This window comes from Drosophila albomicans, chromosome X (assembly GCF_009650485.2).
Source record: "Drosophila albomicans strain 15112-1751.03 chromosome X, ASM965048v2, whole genome shotgun sequence".
NCBI classification, from domain to species: Eukaryota; Metazoa; Arthropoda; class Insecta; order Diptera; family Drosophilidae; genus Drosophila; species Drosophila albomicans.
The window spans coordinates 21,994,101-22,012,671 of NC_047627.2; the positions used below are offsets into that span (position 1 = coordinate 21,994,101).

An 18,571-nucleotide genomic window follows, 5' to 3' on the forward strand; every position below is an offset into this window, starting at 1 on the left:
AAGGAGAAGCAGAAGAAGAAGAAACAGTGGAAGCAGCAGTAAGAAGAAGAAAAAGCAGCAACAAGAAGAAGAAGAAGCTGCAGAAGAAGAAGCAGTATAATAACAAGAACAGCAGCAGCAACAACAACAACAACAACAAGCACAACCACAGCTGCCGCTTATCAAATGCCGCGACGTCGACGTCGCGCACCGCGTGCGTGAGTTGTTGCTGTGTGTGTGTGTGCCGTGTGTGCGTGTGTGAGTGCCGTGTGCATGTGTGTGCGTGAGTTAAGGGCAAAGTTTTTGAACTGGCGGCCAAAGGCGACAACGAGAACGGCAACGCCGCCGCCGCCGTCGCAGCAGCAGCAGCAGGTGCAGCGCGTCAACGTCGCAGTCAAAGTCTAACGGCAGCATCAGCGACATCAACACCAGCAGCGGCAGCAGCAGCACCACCGACTGCAGCTGCGTCCACACAGACGCCGACAACATTTCGCACTCGACATTTGCTGAAAGCGACCGGCAAAGTGAAGAAGAAGAAAAAGTGGAAGCAAATCAGTTTTGTCGATGACACGCTGCAATCAACGTCGCTGCTAGTGCCAACGTCAGCGTCGCAGCAACAGCAGCAGCAGCAGCGCAAACGATCCACCTGCAGCGCACCGCCAGCATTAGGCGCAGCAGCTGCATCAGCAACGACAACAACAACCAACATCAATTGCACAAATTATCACGCACATTCGCTGCCGCTGCCTCAGTCGCTGCCTCAGTCGCAGTCGCAGTCGCGCTCGTCGTCGGCAGCACGACGTTTGAGCAAATTCTTAAGGCAAACTGCGCAAAAATCAAGCAGCGACACAACTGCGCTGCCAACAACGCAGCGACGCAAATCGTCGGCCGCCTCGATCATCGTTGAAACGGCGCTTAACGCCGCTGCCGGTCGTTGCGCAGGGGGCAAAGAGAAAGAGAAGGAAGGAAAAGGAGTAACAGCAACAACAACAACAACAGATCATTGCGAACACATTGCAAGTCGCCACAGCAGCAGCGGCACTGCAACAGAGGATACAACCACAGCTGCCACAACAGCAACAACAGCGACATCGGCGACTGCATCGGCGACTGCAACTGCAACAGCGACAACTTCAACGTGGTGCGGCAGCATCAACTTTCTGGTGTATATGGTTTGCTCATTCTGCTGTTGCTGCTACAACTTTCGCAATTCGCCAACAAGGTTAGTGGGTAGCCAGTTAACCCTCCACTCACTCCATTAACCCTTATCTAGCTATAGATCCCTGATTAAAATTAAAAAACTAACCAATATAACAATTTCTATATGTATATTTATATTGATTTACTCTTTTTTATAACAATATTTGTTTCTATGAAATTTTCATTGCATTTCAATGTGCATTGAATGCGGGGTCTATCGATAGAACCCCGCGCTATATAGAAACAGAAAAAAAAACAACCCAGAATCTTATGTATAGTACATTTAATTTCCCCTTTCTAAGAAACTCTTTGACTAGGAAATTTCTTTTATTTGATTCTATTAAATATGTGAACTTTTGTTGAATGTGTATGTATTGTATATCGCCTACAACTTGTATTATCTCCTTGATATGCCATTTCATTTAGTCTGTTAAAGCGTTATATGTTTCTATATCTGAAACTGTCGTAATTTTGAATTTACTCTTGAGAGAATTTTCACCTTTTTCCCTAAGAAATTTACTATACAAGAAATGTTTATAGCAAGCATTTAATCGTTTTGAATAGAGAGACCTATAAACTAGAATAGTTATATATATAATAGTTATATAGAATAGTTATATATATATATATAATATGGTTTGTCCTTGACAATTTATACTACTTTCTTAAATTACTTATATTACTTTCTTATATTTTTTACTTTGTTAAACAACGTTTTTTACTTAGAAATGTACTCGATTACATTTGGTTTTATTTGAATGCGGGGTCTATAGTTAACCCATATATATGTATATACATATATATTTCACCAGATCCTTAACAAATCAGAGAACAAAAATATAATAAACCACAAAGTTCGCAACTCACGTATATGCATTTTCGATTATATTTCGATTAAGCAATTGATTTTCAAAGTGATTTATTTTACAGTAAATACTTGAGAGGGAACTATTTATATATACGTACATATTTGTATAGTATGTCCTCATAGAAACTATAAAGTTCTTGGGATTTTTGTTATTGATATCACTTGTTATGCTTCTTTCCAAAGAAATTTACTTTACATTGCCTTTTATCTTTTTAATTGTTATTGCCTGCAACTATCAAATATCTAAGATCGATCAGAAAAGTAAAGCTACAATGTTGGATTTATCTTTAGATTTTTTTAAGCAACCTCGTTTTTCGACGAAATATACTTTTTATAAGTCTTGATTGCATTTCATTGTATTATTTATGGCGTCCTATCCACAATCGTGACATGACTTATATTTTCGATTTCGTATGCATCCAACGAACGCAAATAATACTTGGTCTTGCCCATACTCAATTATTATTACAGTTCCTGTTTTATATGTTGTCGTTAACAAGCTGAAATGACTTTTAGAAATTGTTATTTATTTGTACGATATCTGTAAAAAATGGTTTCCAAGAAAACGATGTAGCGAATAGGAAATGGAGAGTAAATATTAAAAAGAATCAAGTAACAACTTGATAAAGAGAAAACGTCGAGTTCTAGGAAAGCGAATTTTCAAAAATTAAATATAACGGGTATTTTTTTTTGCAGCAGCACAGTTGAAATATTTACTCTTATGTAAATCGTATTGTTGCTTTCGTTTCTAGTAAACATATAGAAAATAAATATTCCGCTTTAAAAAAACACACTTCAGATACAGCTGTGCACCTGTGCACAAAATAACCGCAATAAAAAAATAAACAACTCAACTGCGAGTTGTGAAAGCTGACAACGAGCAAAAAAAAAAACTCTCAAGTCTTTACTAAATCCAAATTCACGCGATTTAAATGAACCCTTTTGATAAGTTCATTATCAATAGTCGTTCAAATCGCGTGAATTTAAATCGCGCAAATTGTGAGGGCATGATAAGCTTGTGAACATACGCACTTGAAACAATTTTTAACAATCTGGGATTTCCTAAAAGATAAAGATTATAGTGTTAAATATGACGGAGGGAAGACAGAAATCCAAATTCCAAATATTTCTCAAACATTTCATTGATAGTTGCAACTTTAATGAAACTTAATGTATTGAAATAGTGTATTGAAACTTTCGCTTTAATCCGATTTGATGAACTCGACCAAATGCATATACATATAAGTAAAAACTTTCGTAGGTTTCCATGTAAATGATTAACTTTTTAGGAAGAGTTGAATAAACAGAACTGAAGTGAACTTCTCTGATATGAACATCTTCACATTTGAAGTGTTTAAAAGTGTCGATAATAACGACTAAATTTTGCTAATAAAATACGGATCAAATTTAATAATCGTGTTCAAGTTTTGATGAAACTCTTAGAATATAATTGCAATTGCATTATAAACTTTACAATAGACTAAAATTTACTTTAATTAAATTCCTTAAAAACATAACCAGGTATCGCGCAGTTGAGCATACTCGGCTGCAACTTTCTCTTAATTCTTTATCATTGCTGCTGCTCGATTTCCATTTAAATTTCTGTGTTCTCAGTTATATTTGCTGTAAATCATTGAGCTTCTATTTACAATCATTGATTTCGATGTTTCCGTTTTTCTCTTTGTTTTCATTCGTTGATATTCTTCTTTTTCTTGTGATTTGTAATCAGCGCAAAACTCTAGTGAGCTGACCATTAGCCCCCTCCACCTGCTTCACCTCCTCTACTTCCTCCTCCTCCATCACGTCTCTCTACTCAAACTCTCGTGCACTTGTGAATCGGGCACAAGATTTCAGCTTAATGGCCGAGAGGCTCGTTGCTATGAAACCCACTTGGGACTAATTATTAGTTTGCCATCATCCAGTTCCATCTCCTTCTCCATTTCTATCGTTCATCAGTCTCCTTCATCTCATTCACGTTGCGAGAGCGTAAGCGTGCGAAAGAGACCGAAGGCAAGCGAGCGAATGAGTGTGAGAAGGAAAGCAACTGTCGTCACATATCAAGTCAAGTGGCGACGTCGACAGCAGCCGAATGGAGGTGTGTGTGTGTGTGCTTGTGTGTGTGTTTAAGTGGATGAATGACCTGGAAGGGGGAGAAGGGAACTTATGGAGGGTGGGCGGAGGTGCTGCGTTCGGACAGAGGCAGGTCAATCAAATGTTTAGGCGCAGATTAGAATGCTTGTAGCTGACGCGGGGTCAAAGTTCAAGGTTGTCGCACCCACACACACACACACACATACACTTACGCATATGAAAGACTCCTCGCATTTTGTTACCGCTGTGCTCGATTCATTTTATAAAATGCAAAATCCGCAGCAACTTGTCAATCACATCAAAAGCAAGGCAAATCAACATTTTGTAAAACAACAACAACGACATCAAAACCAAAGATTCGCTCTAGGCGAGCAATGCGTGGCTTCTGAATACCCTATGGTGATTATTGTAAAATGGTTTTGCAAATATGTACTTTATATGCATTACAAATTATTGTAGTTATTTCACTATACGATTTTTCTATGAGAAATATGTATTTGTTTACTAATTAGATAATAATACTTTAAATATTGAAACAATAGGGGCTTTGTATAGTATCGTAGTAAAATTTAAAATAAACTTGATCTGTGTATTGACATGCTAAATTTAACGCTTCACTCTATCGTTCGGAGATGCTTTCCATTGACACTTAATAGTTGCAATACCCTTTCAACTATAGTGCGTAGCGGGGAATTAGAAGAAGAAGCATCAAGAACAACGGAAAGGACGTCACAAATACCCAATGAGATGAAATAAAATCACCCAAAAACACTTCATAGCAGCGCCATCTGCATTGGTGCTCTCTCGCTCACTTACCGCTCTCATTTTTACTCTTACTCTCTGCCTTACTCTCTCAGTCGCTGCTTCCATTCTGTCCGTTTACACAGTGCCGTTGTTTCTGTTGTTGTTGTCAGCAGGGAGGCCGGTCCGGCAGGTGGCGCTGCTTATGCGTTCTGTTTTGTTTGTTTGCGATCATTGTAGTTGTAGTTGTTGTTGTCGTTGCTGCTGCTGCTGCTACGGCGGCGGCTGTGGCTGCTGATAAGCGGCGTCGGCACACTTTGTAGGTGCAAATAAAAGCGCATTGTTGTTGTTTCAGTTGGGTTGTTGTGTTTTTTGTGCTTTTATCATTGGCGATAAATACATAAGAAGAAGCACAAGATTAGAGCTGGGCGCATAATAAAACGAGAATAACAGTGAATATGGACATTTATTCAAAGGAATTCGATTTGCATTTGCAAAACAGCATGAACCACTAGAATAGAATGTGTGTGTCTGTGTGTGACGTCGTCAAGTCATTGTACTTGTGTAAGCTGCAATCTCTGCCGACGACGCCGTGTCTGCCTTTTGCATTTTGCGACGTCTGTCCGCTGTTCTGCCTTGTAATTGGATTTCCGCTGTTTACCAAATGCGAGCGAAAGAGAGAGTGAGAGCAGGATATCGACAGCAGCGCGAGAGAGCGAGGATGCTTGCTAGCTTGGGAGAGTGCACCGGCGATAGATAATACAAAACCAAAAACAACCAAAAAAAAATGTGAGAGAGAGCACTCACTAAGCATAAGTATTTTGCGGCGGCAGCTGTTTGATGATGAATTTCATGCAAGACTTGCACCCACTGCTCTGCTGCCGACCCCAAAGCTAACGTTGTGTCGCCTTACGTCGCAACGTATTACAACTTTCAATTTCAATTGCCAAATGCTCTGCTCACTCGCTCTCTCTCTCTCTCTCTATCGCATTGGCATTGGCACTCATTATATGCCAAAGCACGTATTAAAATGAGGTGGAGCAGGGGGGTTGGGTTGTTTGGCCACCCACCAAGAACACGCGACAAAACTCTCACGCATGGCTCTCACGCCGCGTTCTCTCTCATTCTCTCTCTGAACACAAAACGTCTTGCGTCAGATTCGTGTGCTCACTTCGGCTCGTGTTCGTGTCGCTTCGATTCATTTCGTTGCCTTTGCTTTTCGCCTGCTTGCTTGCTGCTGCCATCTGCTGCTGCTGCTGCGCTGCGCTGTCTGTGAACGCGTTGTTCGTCGCTCGTCGTTGTCGTTGTCGCTGCCGTTTCGTTTTCATCATATAACGTATAAGCAACTTCGCTCGTGCGGCGGCAGTTCGTGTAGCTTTTCTTATGAAAAATTTGTATTTTGTTTAACCGACAACCAAAAAAAAAAAAAAAAAAAATAGTAGTAATCCAATTGCAACATATGCTCGTAATTATATTTGTTGCTCGCATTAGCAACCATACAATTGACAAACGTGCGCGCGCCTTTTTCGCTTTTCTTTTTTTTTTGTTGTGCTTTAAAATTTTGTTCAAATTGTTTTGTGCGTGTTAAAATTGTGTGTGCGCCGTGTTAAAAGGGGCGAAGGGGGTGAAAAGAAAGGCTGCTGCTGCATGGACAGTAGCGGCGGCAGCAGCAGCAGCGACGTCTAATTCACATAATAATAATACAAATTGCAATGTGCCAGACAAATAAATGCAACACACAATAAACAAAACCCACTAGCAGCGGCGTCAGCAGCGGCCGCAACAACAACATAACACACATAGACCCCAACGCAACACACACACACACAAACACTGTGCACTGAGAGTGGGAGAGAGCAGAGCGCAACTGAGAGCGCCGTCGCCGCCACAAAGCAAGGAGAGAGAGAGTGAGCAAGAGACGTGAGCAGAGCACAACTACTAAAAGTGCAAACTAGCGTAAGACAACACAATAAAACAAGAACAAGCATAAACTAAGCGGCGTCGACGTCGACGGCGACAGCGACAGCGACGTACGCTCAAATTAATTAGAAAAACAACAACAACGGCCGACCTCATGGCAAAAAATTTTAATGTTTTAAATTAATTGCGAGCAAGTCTCGATAAAAAGACACACATTCACATACACTTTTAACTAGACGTCTACTGTTGATTTTTATCGCGTCGCGTAAATGCGACGTAAAACGTAAAAAACGTAAAATGAAAAGCAACAGCAGCAAGCAAAACGCAGCAAACGCAACTCAATGAAAATCTTTGCTAGCACCCAAGTACGAACAGTACACACACACGTATGTATGCATGATTGTGTGTGTACGTGTGTGTGTGCACAGCCGCCTTATAAAACGGCGCTAAATTGACATCGGGCTTCCCAAATTGTCGCGTGGCTGTTTGCTTTGAAATTTGTATTTGCACTTGAAGCACAGTAAGAGAGAAGAAACAGAATACGCGTGCAAAACAAAAAACTGCGACAACACACCGAACATCGCACACTCTTCCCCACACATTCACAAAAGTTGCAGGCCATTAATAAGTGCACTCGATGCAATTTCATTTGGTAAATACACAAATGTTATACAAAATATTATAGTTGTTAAGTATTTCTTAATTTTTGCATTTTACATGTTGAGTTGCACAGTCAATAGGCTGTAGCATATGTATGTAATTCATCATTTTTCTCTCACATACTCTTTTGTGATCTCTCGCCCATGGGACTTTTGCAGTGAAGTGAGTCAACCTCCCGTCTCCCCCTTCTTCTGTTGCAACCGGCCTCTGTTGTTCACCTTCACCACACCACTACAACATAATTTCAACTCGAACTTAAACCGTAGTTGAGAGTGTTGTGTGTGTGTGAATGGAAAGAGGGAAGCGGAGACAGAAGCAGACTTCGTTTTTTCTGTGTATTGCTTCTATTTCAACTAATTTGATATCATTTCTTTGCCGTTGCTGATGCTTCTTCTACTGTGCATTCAAACGAAAACGAGAACGAAAATCAAATCAAATCAAATTGAATTTTCAGCACAGTAAAATGTTGGCGACAACAAAACACCCAAAACCACCCACTTCACTTCAGTTCACTTCACAACGAAGCGAGATGCTGTGTCCCACTTTGCCTTGCCCTCCCCCCACTTCCCCACTCTTTCACTGGCCACAAAACACACTGTACAGAAAGTTGAGTGGATCAGTGAATCAGTTTGCTTCTGCTCATTGAGCGTCATCTAATGCGGTGCGCGCGTTGTTGCCACACTTCTCTCTGCTGCAGCTAAAACGGCTGGCTTAACTCCATCAACAAGTAAGCAATTTGCTGTTAAGTTTGCTGGACTGTGAGATACCGGTTGATAGCAATTGCATCTGCTCATTGTTTATTGAACTGCATGCAATTATACGATCTTACAAATTTGATATTGTGAATGTTGATCACAAAAATAAATTCTCGCAGTTGAATTCTACTGTTCGCTTTGCGAAATACCCTTCTTGGATTTTGAGTAGCGGGTATAAAAATGTAATTTACCGTCCAGCAGCTGCTCTGCTCTTCCTTCGTTGCTCTATAGATCCCGGACAACATTTATATTCTATTTATTTGCCCAGCGAAATTCTATTTGCTGCTTGGCTTGGCGGCGCGACGCGTAAATTAAAAGCGCTGGCCAAAATAATAGTAAACAAACGAAGCGAGCGAGCGAGCGAGAGAGAGGGGAAGACAGAGATAGAGATAGAGAGTTATCGAAAGTGCCAACAACAGCAAGAAGAGCAACTGCGCTGCCAACGTCAACGCCAGCGTTAACGTTAACGTCAACGGCAGCATTTTGACGTCGACTTTGGTGCTTTGCATAAACCAAACGCAACACAACTTTTTACCTAAACAAATCAAAAAGTTTTTGGGGCCCACGCCAAGGGACATGAAAGGACAACACTTTGGCTGTGTGCGGAGTGAAGCTGCAGCTTCAACTTTATCTTATTTCTTCCTTCTTCATCATTATCATCTTTGTCTTCTTCTTCATCGCCTTCTTCTTCTTCTTCGTGTTCATCAGCTTCATCTTCTTGGCTTTAGTCTTGTTTATTGTCTTGGGGGTTGAGTGCTGATGAAGTGCGGCAACACTGCCAAGCAAGTGCAACTTTGGCCCAATATTTTTGAGCAACAATTAAGGCAAACTTAATTTGATTTAGAGCTTGTCTGTCGACAGGCAAACAGTAGCTGTGACATATTTCCTAATTGAGTGCCGCCCAACCTAGATACGTTAGTTATGCTTAAAGTTTATCTTAAGATGCATTTACATTTACTTCATTTTATTTTGTTGACCACATATAACTCTTACTTTAACATAATTGATATTCCTATTGTTATTGTTGTGAGAAGCCCTCCTCACAGTAGTTTCAGTTTGATAAGTAAAAGGGTCTCTCACAGTCTAGCGATAGCAATTGATACCTTCTTTAACTAGTATGATTTTATGCTGATAATTAATGGGTTCTCTCATAGTCTACAGTGAGCGATTGACGTCTTCTTTAATGCGAAAGTTTGGGCAGCAACTCAGCCCAGATTAGATAAGTTGTTGGTTATTTGTTGGTTGATTTGCCAAAGAACCGACGTTGCTAGGGTATTTCATGTTCGGTTCGAACTGCAAATGGAATTTTGTTGTTTCGGTTTGCAAGTTGTTCGCGAATATGTAAAATTATTGCGAATGCGAATTGGAATATGAATATGAATGTCTGACGACTGTACGGGGAGTAGATGCTTTGCATTTAGTTAGTTATTCAGCAAGAATTTGTACGTGTCTACTCGGGCTTATCGACACTTTGAATAATTTGTTGTATGTAGACATACATACACATAAATATATTATCATTTCTGTCATAGTTTCCCCCAAATGAACACTTACCTATCACCTGTCACGTACTTTAAACTGCGTTTCACAAACAAGAGCGACGTCGTCGAGTGAGAAAAACAAAACTCGACCGTCTGATCATACTCTCTCTCTCTCTCTCTCTCTCACTCTTTGTTGGCGTATCGAATATTTCGGGACGCGACTGTAGTGTCGTCTAGTTTAGGTGATCTACACACATACACACATCGATACGCATTCGATTGTTTGATTTGTTACTGTTGCTGGTGCTGCTGCTGCTTTTGTTGCTATTGAGGCGCCGTCATTATCGTTATTGTTGCTGCCTTTTGTTTATACTTCTGTTTCGAGTAGCGTTTTTTTCCGCCCATATTGATTTATGATGCCACAGGTATTCAGATTTATCAATATCTCCGCCCTCTCAGACTTAGCGCCTCTTGACGCACAACGAACCTCATAAATCACTCGAGAGCTGCGTAAACCTACCGCAATTGCTTTCAATCGGGGGCAGCTTAGAGAGCTCCGCTGCTAATCTGCTTTACCGGGTGTGTTGCAGTCGGATACTTTCATATTTGCACAGTTTTATATTTAGGAAGATTCCTATTCGTTTGATTATGTCTTGTAACATATATTCAATAAATTTTTGATTGATGTTTTAATTGATTGAGTGATTGACTGAATAATTAACTAATCGAGACAAGCATTGAAATTGCCTTTGAAAATTGGGAAATATAGATGAACATTTGCATTCGATGATTTCTAGAAATATATATTCCGAAGGTTATCGTTTTAGGTTAATATTGTAATTGATTGATTGAATTATTGTATCGATACAATCATGGACATAGTTGACAAAAATCGTCGAGATGGTCAAATATTTATGAAGATTTCAACAAGGTTCCCAAGCAATTGATGATTCTTGAATTCAAAAATAGCCTCGTTTTAGTTGTTGCTTGATTGATTGAATGAATTATCGTATCGATACAATCATTGACATGTCGGACATAAATCGTAGAGATTGCCAAATATTAATGAATATTTCAACCAATTTCTTGAATCATATTTTGAAAAATGGCCTCGTTTTAGTCTTTGCTTGATGTTGTAATTGATTGATTGACTGATTAATTAACCAATTGAGACAAGCACTGACATTGCTGATGAAAAACTTACAGATTTGCATGTGGCTATATTCGAAAATCTTTCATGTTTTGCTATGAACTTTTTATATACTAATGCATGCATATATATTTCTCATATATTTTCTATATAGTGTATAGGGTATATGCCAGTCGGGTTGCATTTGATTGCTGCTTGCCCAACTGTTAGTAATTTCGCCTTGTATTGTGAAAATGTTTGCTGTCACTTTTGCATATTGTAAATTGGCATTGCTTAACCGATTAGTTGATGTTCTGAACGATCGATTGATTGGTTGATTGATTGATTGGATAACTGATTAATTGATTGAGACAAGCGACGCTTTGGCATTGGTATTGGACATTCGCTTTGATTGACAAAAATGTGCTCGTTGTCGGTTTTGCTTTACAGTTTTTATGCAGTTTTCTGCAATGATTTATTGGCCAATTGCATTACCATGTCAATCGCTTTAGACCACCACGCCTACCGCCCAATGCCCAACGCCCATGACCCATCGTCGACACAGCCTGAGAGGAAAAGAAAGTGAGGATAGAGCCAGAGAAACACACAGAATTTTATTGATTTTGTTTTGGCGGTTTTACAGTTTTAGCTTCCATTTTTAGTAATATATTTTTTTTTGCGTTCGCTCTCTCGCCCCTTGCCTGCCTCCCTCCCTCTCGCTTTATTTTCCTTTATGCTTATTTGCCATTTGCACTAAAAGTGTGCATGCACACACACATACACACACACACACCTATAGACTTCCCCCTGGATCGCCTCTGGGTCGTCGTCTATGTGTTGGGGTTGTGGGACTTTGGCGATAAAATTTTTATTTATTGATTTTCATTTATGCTTTCCATGCGGTGTCCCGCCCACTAAACAGCTGTTACACTTTATGTGTGTGTGTGTGTGCACCATCATCTCCTCTCTCCTCTCCCCTCTTCTCTCTCTCGTGCAGCTTCCAAATGAGCGGAGCGCATGCTGCCCGCCCCCGCCTCTGTCCCCCCCGCTCTCTGTATGGCAACCAATGTCGACACAACCGCCGAGCAATTACATGTATTACCCACTAAAAGCCGATTTTATGGCTCTTTTTCTGCCTGCCAGCATGTTTCCTTCATTTTCTTTTTTTTTTTTGTTCGTTCGTTCGCTCTATTGAAAAGTTGGAAATGTTAACCTCTGTTCGGAGAGGGTTTTTAATGGCAACTACTACGACGAGCGTTTCACATTTCCATAATGATTGATTGAGGTACTATATTTGTGATGCTCAACTACAAAATGTGTGTGTTGCGGAGGGGTGGGGGAGGGGGAGGGGAAGGGGACAGTTTACATGTATCTCATGGATACTTTTGCAAATAGTTTTCATTAGCAACTTGATACTAGGAAATGTTTTTTTTTGCTACTTTGTGGAATTTTCTTCTTCGTTCCGTTGCCTTGTTGATATTACATATTTATGTTGGATGAAATTCTTTTTGGAAAATGCTCGCATTCTTCAAGTAATAATAATTGCGAAAATTCCTATGAGCTCACGAGAGTATATACACATTTACTTCTCTCTCGCTCTCTCTAATTTCTTGATGTGTGTGGGTATCGTATTATATAATAAGTACATAATTGGAAAATTAAATTAAAAAATAGCTAAAAGAGAGAGAGGGAAAATGGGTGCCATGGCAACTAAACTGAAGGATACTCAACCTTCAGTTAGCTGCCCTCTTCTCTGCTCTGTTTGGTTCTCTGTGTGTGGTCTGCTCTGGACCTCTGTTGTTAGGCTTTCAGGTGAAAGTTTTGCTGCTTCTGTATCACAAAAATGTATGTGTGCGAGTGTGTGTGTGTGCCACTAAATGATTATGAATGGACCGCGTCCTTCGAAGCTAGCTCACTTGAAATATTTCATTAAATATTGCATTCATTTCCCCCTCCCACAATTGCCACAATTTCTCTCTCACGTTCTCTCCAAAATTTTATCTAGCTTTTGTCTCCGGCTTTTGTCGCTCATTATATTTTCGTTTATTTTTCTTTTTCCTACATTCATTTTTGTTTTTTATTTTAATTATATCTCCCACACATAGAGAGACAAATGTTCAGCTCACATCTCGCATATAGCTTTGTTTCTCTTTTCCGCCTTCACATCTTGTGTGTGTCTCTCCGAAAACTTGAAAATTCATCCATCTATTTAAACGTTTCTTCTTTATTATGCTACCACGCCAGTGTCTAGGGGGTAGTTAAGGTATTCGAGGCACAGAGACGGGACAGAGTTTTGCTCTTGAGGTGGATTGATGTGTCTTCTACAGAAATACACATACACATATATTTTTATATTGGGTGTGTGTGTGTGTGTGTTGGCACGTTGTCGACAGGCCGGTATGTGGATTTTAATTTCCGTTTTCCGTTACATGCCACTGTCATCGTTATCGTCATCGTCATCGTCGTCGTCGTCGGCTTTTGTGTATTGTTGTCACAGCACTTTCAGCAGCAGTTCAAGCTATTTAAATATGCAAAAAATAAGTAAAAAGGAAAACATATTCTATTATTCAAACTCTTTGTTAAGTACTTGTGATAATCTAAAGTAGATTGACTATTCGATAAATTACGTTTATCGATAGTAATACTCTTAAGTATTACTTTTTACGGCTTTATCAGTTTAAGTTATTAAAAAAAAGTGAAAGTAAATGATATTCTATTATCTCAACTTTTTGTTAAGCACTATTCGATAAATTATGTTTATCGATTACTTTTTCCGGCTTTATCAGTTTCTATTATTTAAATATAAAAAGAAAAGTAAAAGCAAATCATACTTTATTATTTAAACTCTTCTTCAAGAATTTGTGATAATCTAGCTACTTTAGATAAATAATGTTTATCGATAGTAATACCCTTAAGCATTACTGTTTCCGATTTCATCAGATTCGGTTTTTTAAATATGCATAAAAGTAAATGGAAAACATAATATATTAGCCAAAATCTTCATTAAGCACTTGTGATAATCTGAAAGAGATTCACTCCTCGATAAATTATGTTTGTCGATAGTTTTACTTCTCCGGCCTCATTAGTTTCTGTTATTCAATTATTTAAACTCTTTTTTAAGAACTTGTGACAATTGAAAAGATCTTGACAATTCGATAAATTATATTTATCGATAGTAATACACATAAGTATGTCCTTTTGCGGCTTTAACAGATCCACCTTTCTAAATATGCAAAAGCCTAAAAAGAAAACATATTCTATTGCTTCAACATCTTTTCAGAACGTGCTATTTGATAAAATATATTTATCGATAAAACACTTCCGCTTCATAATTTCTATAATTTAAAGCAGAAATAAAAATAGCAAGTGCCTCAAATTATTTACAACATTAAGACTAATTTATTAAAGTGATTTGTACTCAATACAATCAGTTGGCAATTATTATAATTAGACAGCATTAGATTCTTAATCTGATTCGACGTAATTTGTAGTTCAAGCCCTAATTACGTGTCATCAAATTGTCATTGAAAATGCACTTTTATTAAGCAGATTTTTTGTTACTCATTGCATGCATCTAGAACAATAAATAAATAACAAAATAATTGATCGTTGCGATCGCGTGTCTATTGCAACAACAACAACAACAACAAAATAGCTAACTAAATAGGAAATCAGTTAGAAAGAAAAACTTAAACCAAACATTTTTGTGGCTGCGTCGTCGTGTGTCAGTCACTCTCGTCTCGGTTTTGTTGTCAATCTGTCAGCAAATAACAGGAGCAACTGTCTGTTGACCATTTTGCAGCTGCCAGCAGTTGCCCCATGCACCATGCCACACGCCACATGCCACTTTCCACTTGCCCCAGCATTTGCACTCCCGTCGCCCTTTTTTGGCTGAGAGCTAAACAAATTTCCATTACCATTTCCCCATTTCTCTCTCTCTTTCTCTACCTCTCTCTGCAGCTTTGTCTTTGAGCCAAAGTTGTTTGGCAAAACTTTTGCCGAGGCTGTCGCTACCTCCCCATCCCCCCTAGAGGGGAGCAGGGGCGTGGCTGGGTCAGGAAGTATTTGAAATTGCATAAAGTCGCTTTGCTGTTTGTGCTCAAAAAGATTTCAATTAAAGTTCTGCCACACATACCTACACAGACATTTGCCCATGCCACTTGCCGCTTGCCACTCGTGCCCCATGCAGCATCCGTTAACAAAACAGCAAAAAAAAAAAAAAAAAAAGAAAATGGAAAGGGAGAGAAAAATATTCGGCCAAGCAAAGAAATCGTAATGACAGCGACATGCGATGATGGAATATCTAAAAGCAGACACAGCAAAAGCTACTGAACATTTTCAGCAATGAGAAATATCAACTGCTACACACACACACACACGCACACATAGGTGTCCATACGTATGTGTGAGTTGGGCAATAGGAGTTGAGAAAAGTGCATAGAAGCTGCTGATATGCAAAAGGGCATAAATGACAACAAATTGCACTCAGAAAACTGTCAAATCCAAGCTATTTTCTGCATTTCCACACAACATGCCACAAATTTGTCATCAAGCAGCAGCTTGTGTCACAATTTTGTAATCATTGAAAACTGATAGCTCTTGTTGAGAAACTTTCGAAATAAATATGAACAGAAAAATTTAAGAAAACGGAATAAAATTACATTAAAAAGATCATAAAATACAAAAAGAAAAAACAAAAAAATAAAATATAGTAAATATTATAAAAAATTATAGTAAAACACTATATGAAAATTATAAACAAACATAATAAAATCAAATAAAAAAGATTATCAAATAACGAACAATAAAATTAAATATAACAAATTAAACGAAATTAATGAAAAAAATAAACTGTACGAACAAATACAATAATAAAAATAAAATAAATTTAAATAAAATTGGTAACATAAAACAATAAATGAAGAAACAAAATAAAATTAAATCGAATAAAATGAAGTAAATGAAATGAAATAAATATAAAATAAAATAGAGCAGAAAATTACATAGACTTTACAATACATTAACTAAACTAAAATAATGAATATTAATGTAAATAAAATATAAGAAATTATAGATAAATTTCACAAAAATTAAATTAAAAAATAAAAATAAGGAAAATTAATTAATTATATGTAAAATAAAATAGAAGAAAATGTTGTAAAATACAACAGAAATCAAAAACGAAAATAAAAGTAAAATAAATAAAATAAAAAATATTATAAAGAAAATAAAATCAAATATATAAAATATAATATAATAATAAATAAAGAAGAGAGCAGAAAATAAAATAATCTTTACAATATACAACAAAAATATTGCAAAGAAATCAAATATAAAAATAATAGTAGAGTAAATTTAAATAGAATTAATAAAATACAATTTACTCAAAATTAAAATAAAATAAAATAATAATAAATGTAAATTATTTGTTTACTGCAGTTTATTTGTCAGTTGTCAGTTGGCTGAATAGATTTTTACAATTAAGGAAATCTACTGCATCCATAACATATTATGAATAAACTGACTAAAATATAAATTCTAAACAAAATAAGTTAATTTATAATTAAACAAAGAATAGACTAGATTTGTTCAATTATCGAAGCAAACTTCCTCAATGAAATCTCATAGGTATAGCGATAAGACTAAAAGAAGAAAGAAAATAGAATCGAATCAAAAGAGAAAAGAAAGAAAGAAGAGACCGCAGTTTGTAGAATATAGATTTATGCGATATCGAAACATACTTGCACTTACTTATAGAGTATGTTGAGGGATTAGGACACAAATATTAGCGGCTAACTTGAACTTCTTGCTTCTGCCTGGTTTAACGATGTGTGAACTTATTGAATACCAACATTTTAGGGGCGTGCCACCGCGACCAACAACAAAAATTGTCCGACCTATTGTTTTAGTGAGACAGAGAGAGAAAGAGAGAGAGAGAGAGAGAGACAGACTGAGACAGATCTAAGTAAATAAATACGTGAGCTGCATCACATTAAAGTTGATCTAATGACCGCCTACGTGCGTTGACTGCCCAAAGGGCTTCTTATTTATGGCCTGGCCATAAGACAGTAGTGACGGACGAGCTGGGGGTGGGAGGGGGAAGGGGAACGCCATCTGTGCCCACATCGATTCGATGGTGTTGCAGGCAGCTTCAAGGCGGGGAGATGCGGGGAGCGGCGTGCCCATTAATGGCTACAAAGCGGATTAGCCAACAGGCGGCCTTGTGGTGTGTGCACAAAAATAAAACAAAAAGCAGCAAGAAAAAAACTGCGTATACAAATTTATATATACACACACACACACACACACACGTAGATATATTTAAGCCAAAGAGCATTTTTAATGCAAATTGTTGAGATGCCAGCGAGAGACGAGTAAGAGAAAGCGAAATAAAAAAAAGAAAAAATAAAATAAATAAATAACATTCACAGGACCACATCGCATCGCTCTTTTGTTACGGGGGCGCCCGCTTATTGCACAAACACAATCAAATTATTAGCGAAGAGCGAGAGAGAGCAAGAGAGAGAGAGAGGGACGGAGGATGGAAGCAAATGCTTAAGCTTGAAGGGAGGAAGCATACAAATGCCATGAAATAAAATTAAAGCACTTAAAAAATTTTCATTGCATATATTCAGGCGCACACACAGACTGACGGACAGACAGACAGAGAGACAGACAGATAGAAAGAGAGTGCGCGCAAAAGATTGTCGACTTTTTTCTTTATACATATTAATAAGGACATCAGGAATTGATTGAATCGAAAGCGGCTAAAGCTTCAACGCTTTAATAATACAGAAGTTCAGTTGGTTCGCTTGATTTGTGTGTAAAATACAATTTTCTATTAATTAAATGCCGCAAATTTAGCCAACAATAAATTTCACTAATAGACCATCATAATTAAATGCAGCTGCATTCATTAAACATAAATGCCATTAATAGAAGCACAAATGCAACTTTACTAATTCAATTTAATATGCTTGCATTTTTCATTCATTTAATTTTCAGTTTTTTCCATCACAATTCATGAATGAAATGATTAATTTAAGAGGCATTGCAATTAGTTGCACTAGTGAAATTTACGCTTCAGTTGTAATAAAAGAAATAAACCAAAAATTCAGTTATAGCAAATTTATGTAACAACATAAATTCGTATGCAAAACAATTTATTAAAGCCATATTACCAATGATCAAATATGAAAATCGCAAGCAGTTGTAAAGTGAATATACCAAATTAATATACCACAAAAATACCAAAATATACCAAATACTATAATTGGTATATTGATATGGTGCTGCATTAAAAATATACCAACCAAGCAATGCGGTACTACTCTTAAAATATACCAAATGAATATAACGCAAAAATACTAATAATATACCAAGGGCTGTATTTAGTATTTTGATATATTACTACATTTAATAAGAACAAAACAGTGTAGTATTATTTATAAAATATACCAAATTAATATACCACAAAAATACCAAAATATACCGAATACTACAATTGGTATATTGCTATAGTACTGCATTAAAAGTATACCAACCAAGCAATGCGGTATTACTCTTAAAATATACCAAATGAGTAAATCACAAAAATACTAAAAATATACCACAGGCTATATTTGATATATTTGTATAGTACTACATTTTAAATTCACCATCTAAGCAATGCGGTAATAATTATAATATACAAAAAATACACATATGTACTTCTAAAATACTGAAATATATCAAATGCAATATTTGG

At 37.5% G+C, this 18,571-nt stretch overlaps 1 protein-coding gene across 10 annotated transcripts in view; it reads left to right on the top strand.

The window, feature by feature from the left end:
* LOC117573400 (cAMP-specific 3',5'-cyclic phosphodiesterase) overlaps nucleotides 1-18,571 on the top strand; it is a 249,471-nt gene that overhangs the window by 168,360 nt on the left and 62,540 nt on the right. Inside the window, exon 1 of one of the 10 annotated variants that reach the window (XM_034256671.2) lies at nucleotides 289-1,201. The exons of 8 other annotated variants lie outside the window; for them this stretch is intronic. In XM_034256671.2, the coding sequence (XP_034112562.1) occupies nucleotides 1,149-1,201 (53 nt within the window). In that variant the 5' untranslated portion in view covers nucleotides 289-1,148. Of the gene's footprint in view, nucleotides 1-288; nucleotides 1,202-6,819; nucleotides 6,836-18,571 lie in introns of those variants that run through there. One more of the 10 variants, XM_034256702.2, reaches the window with a different exon arrangement.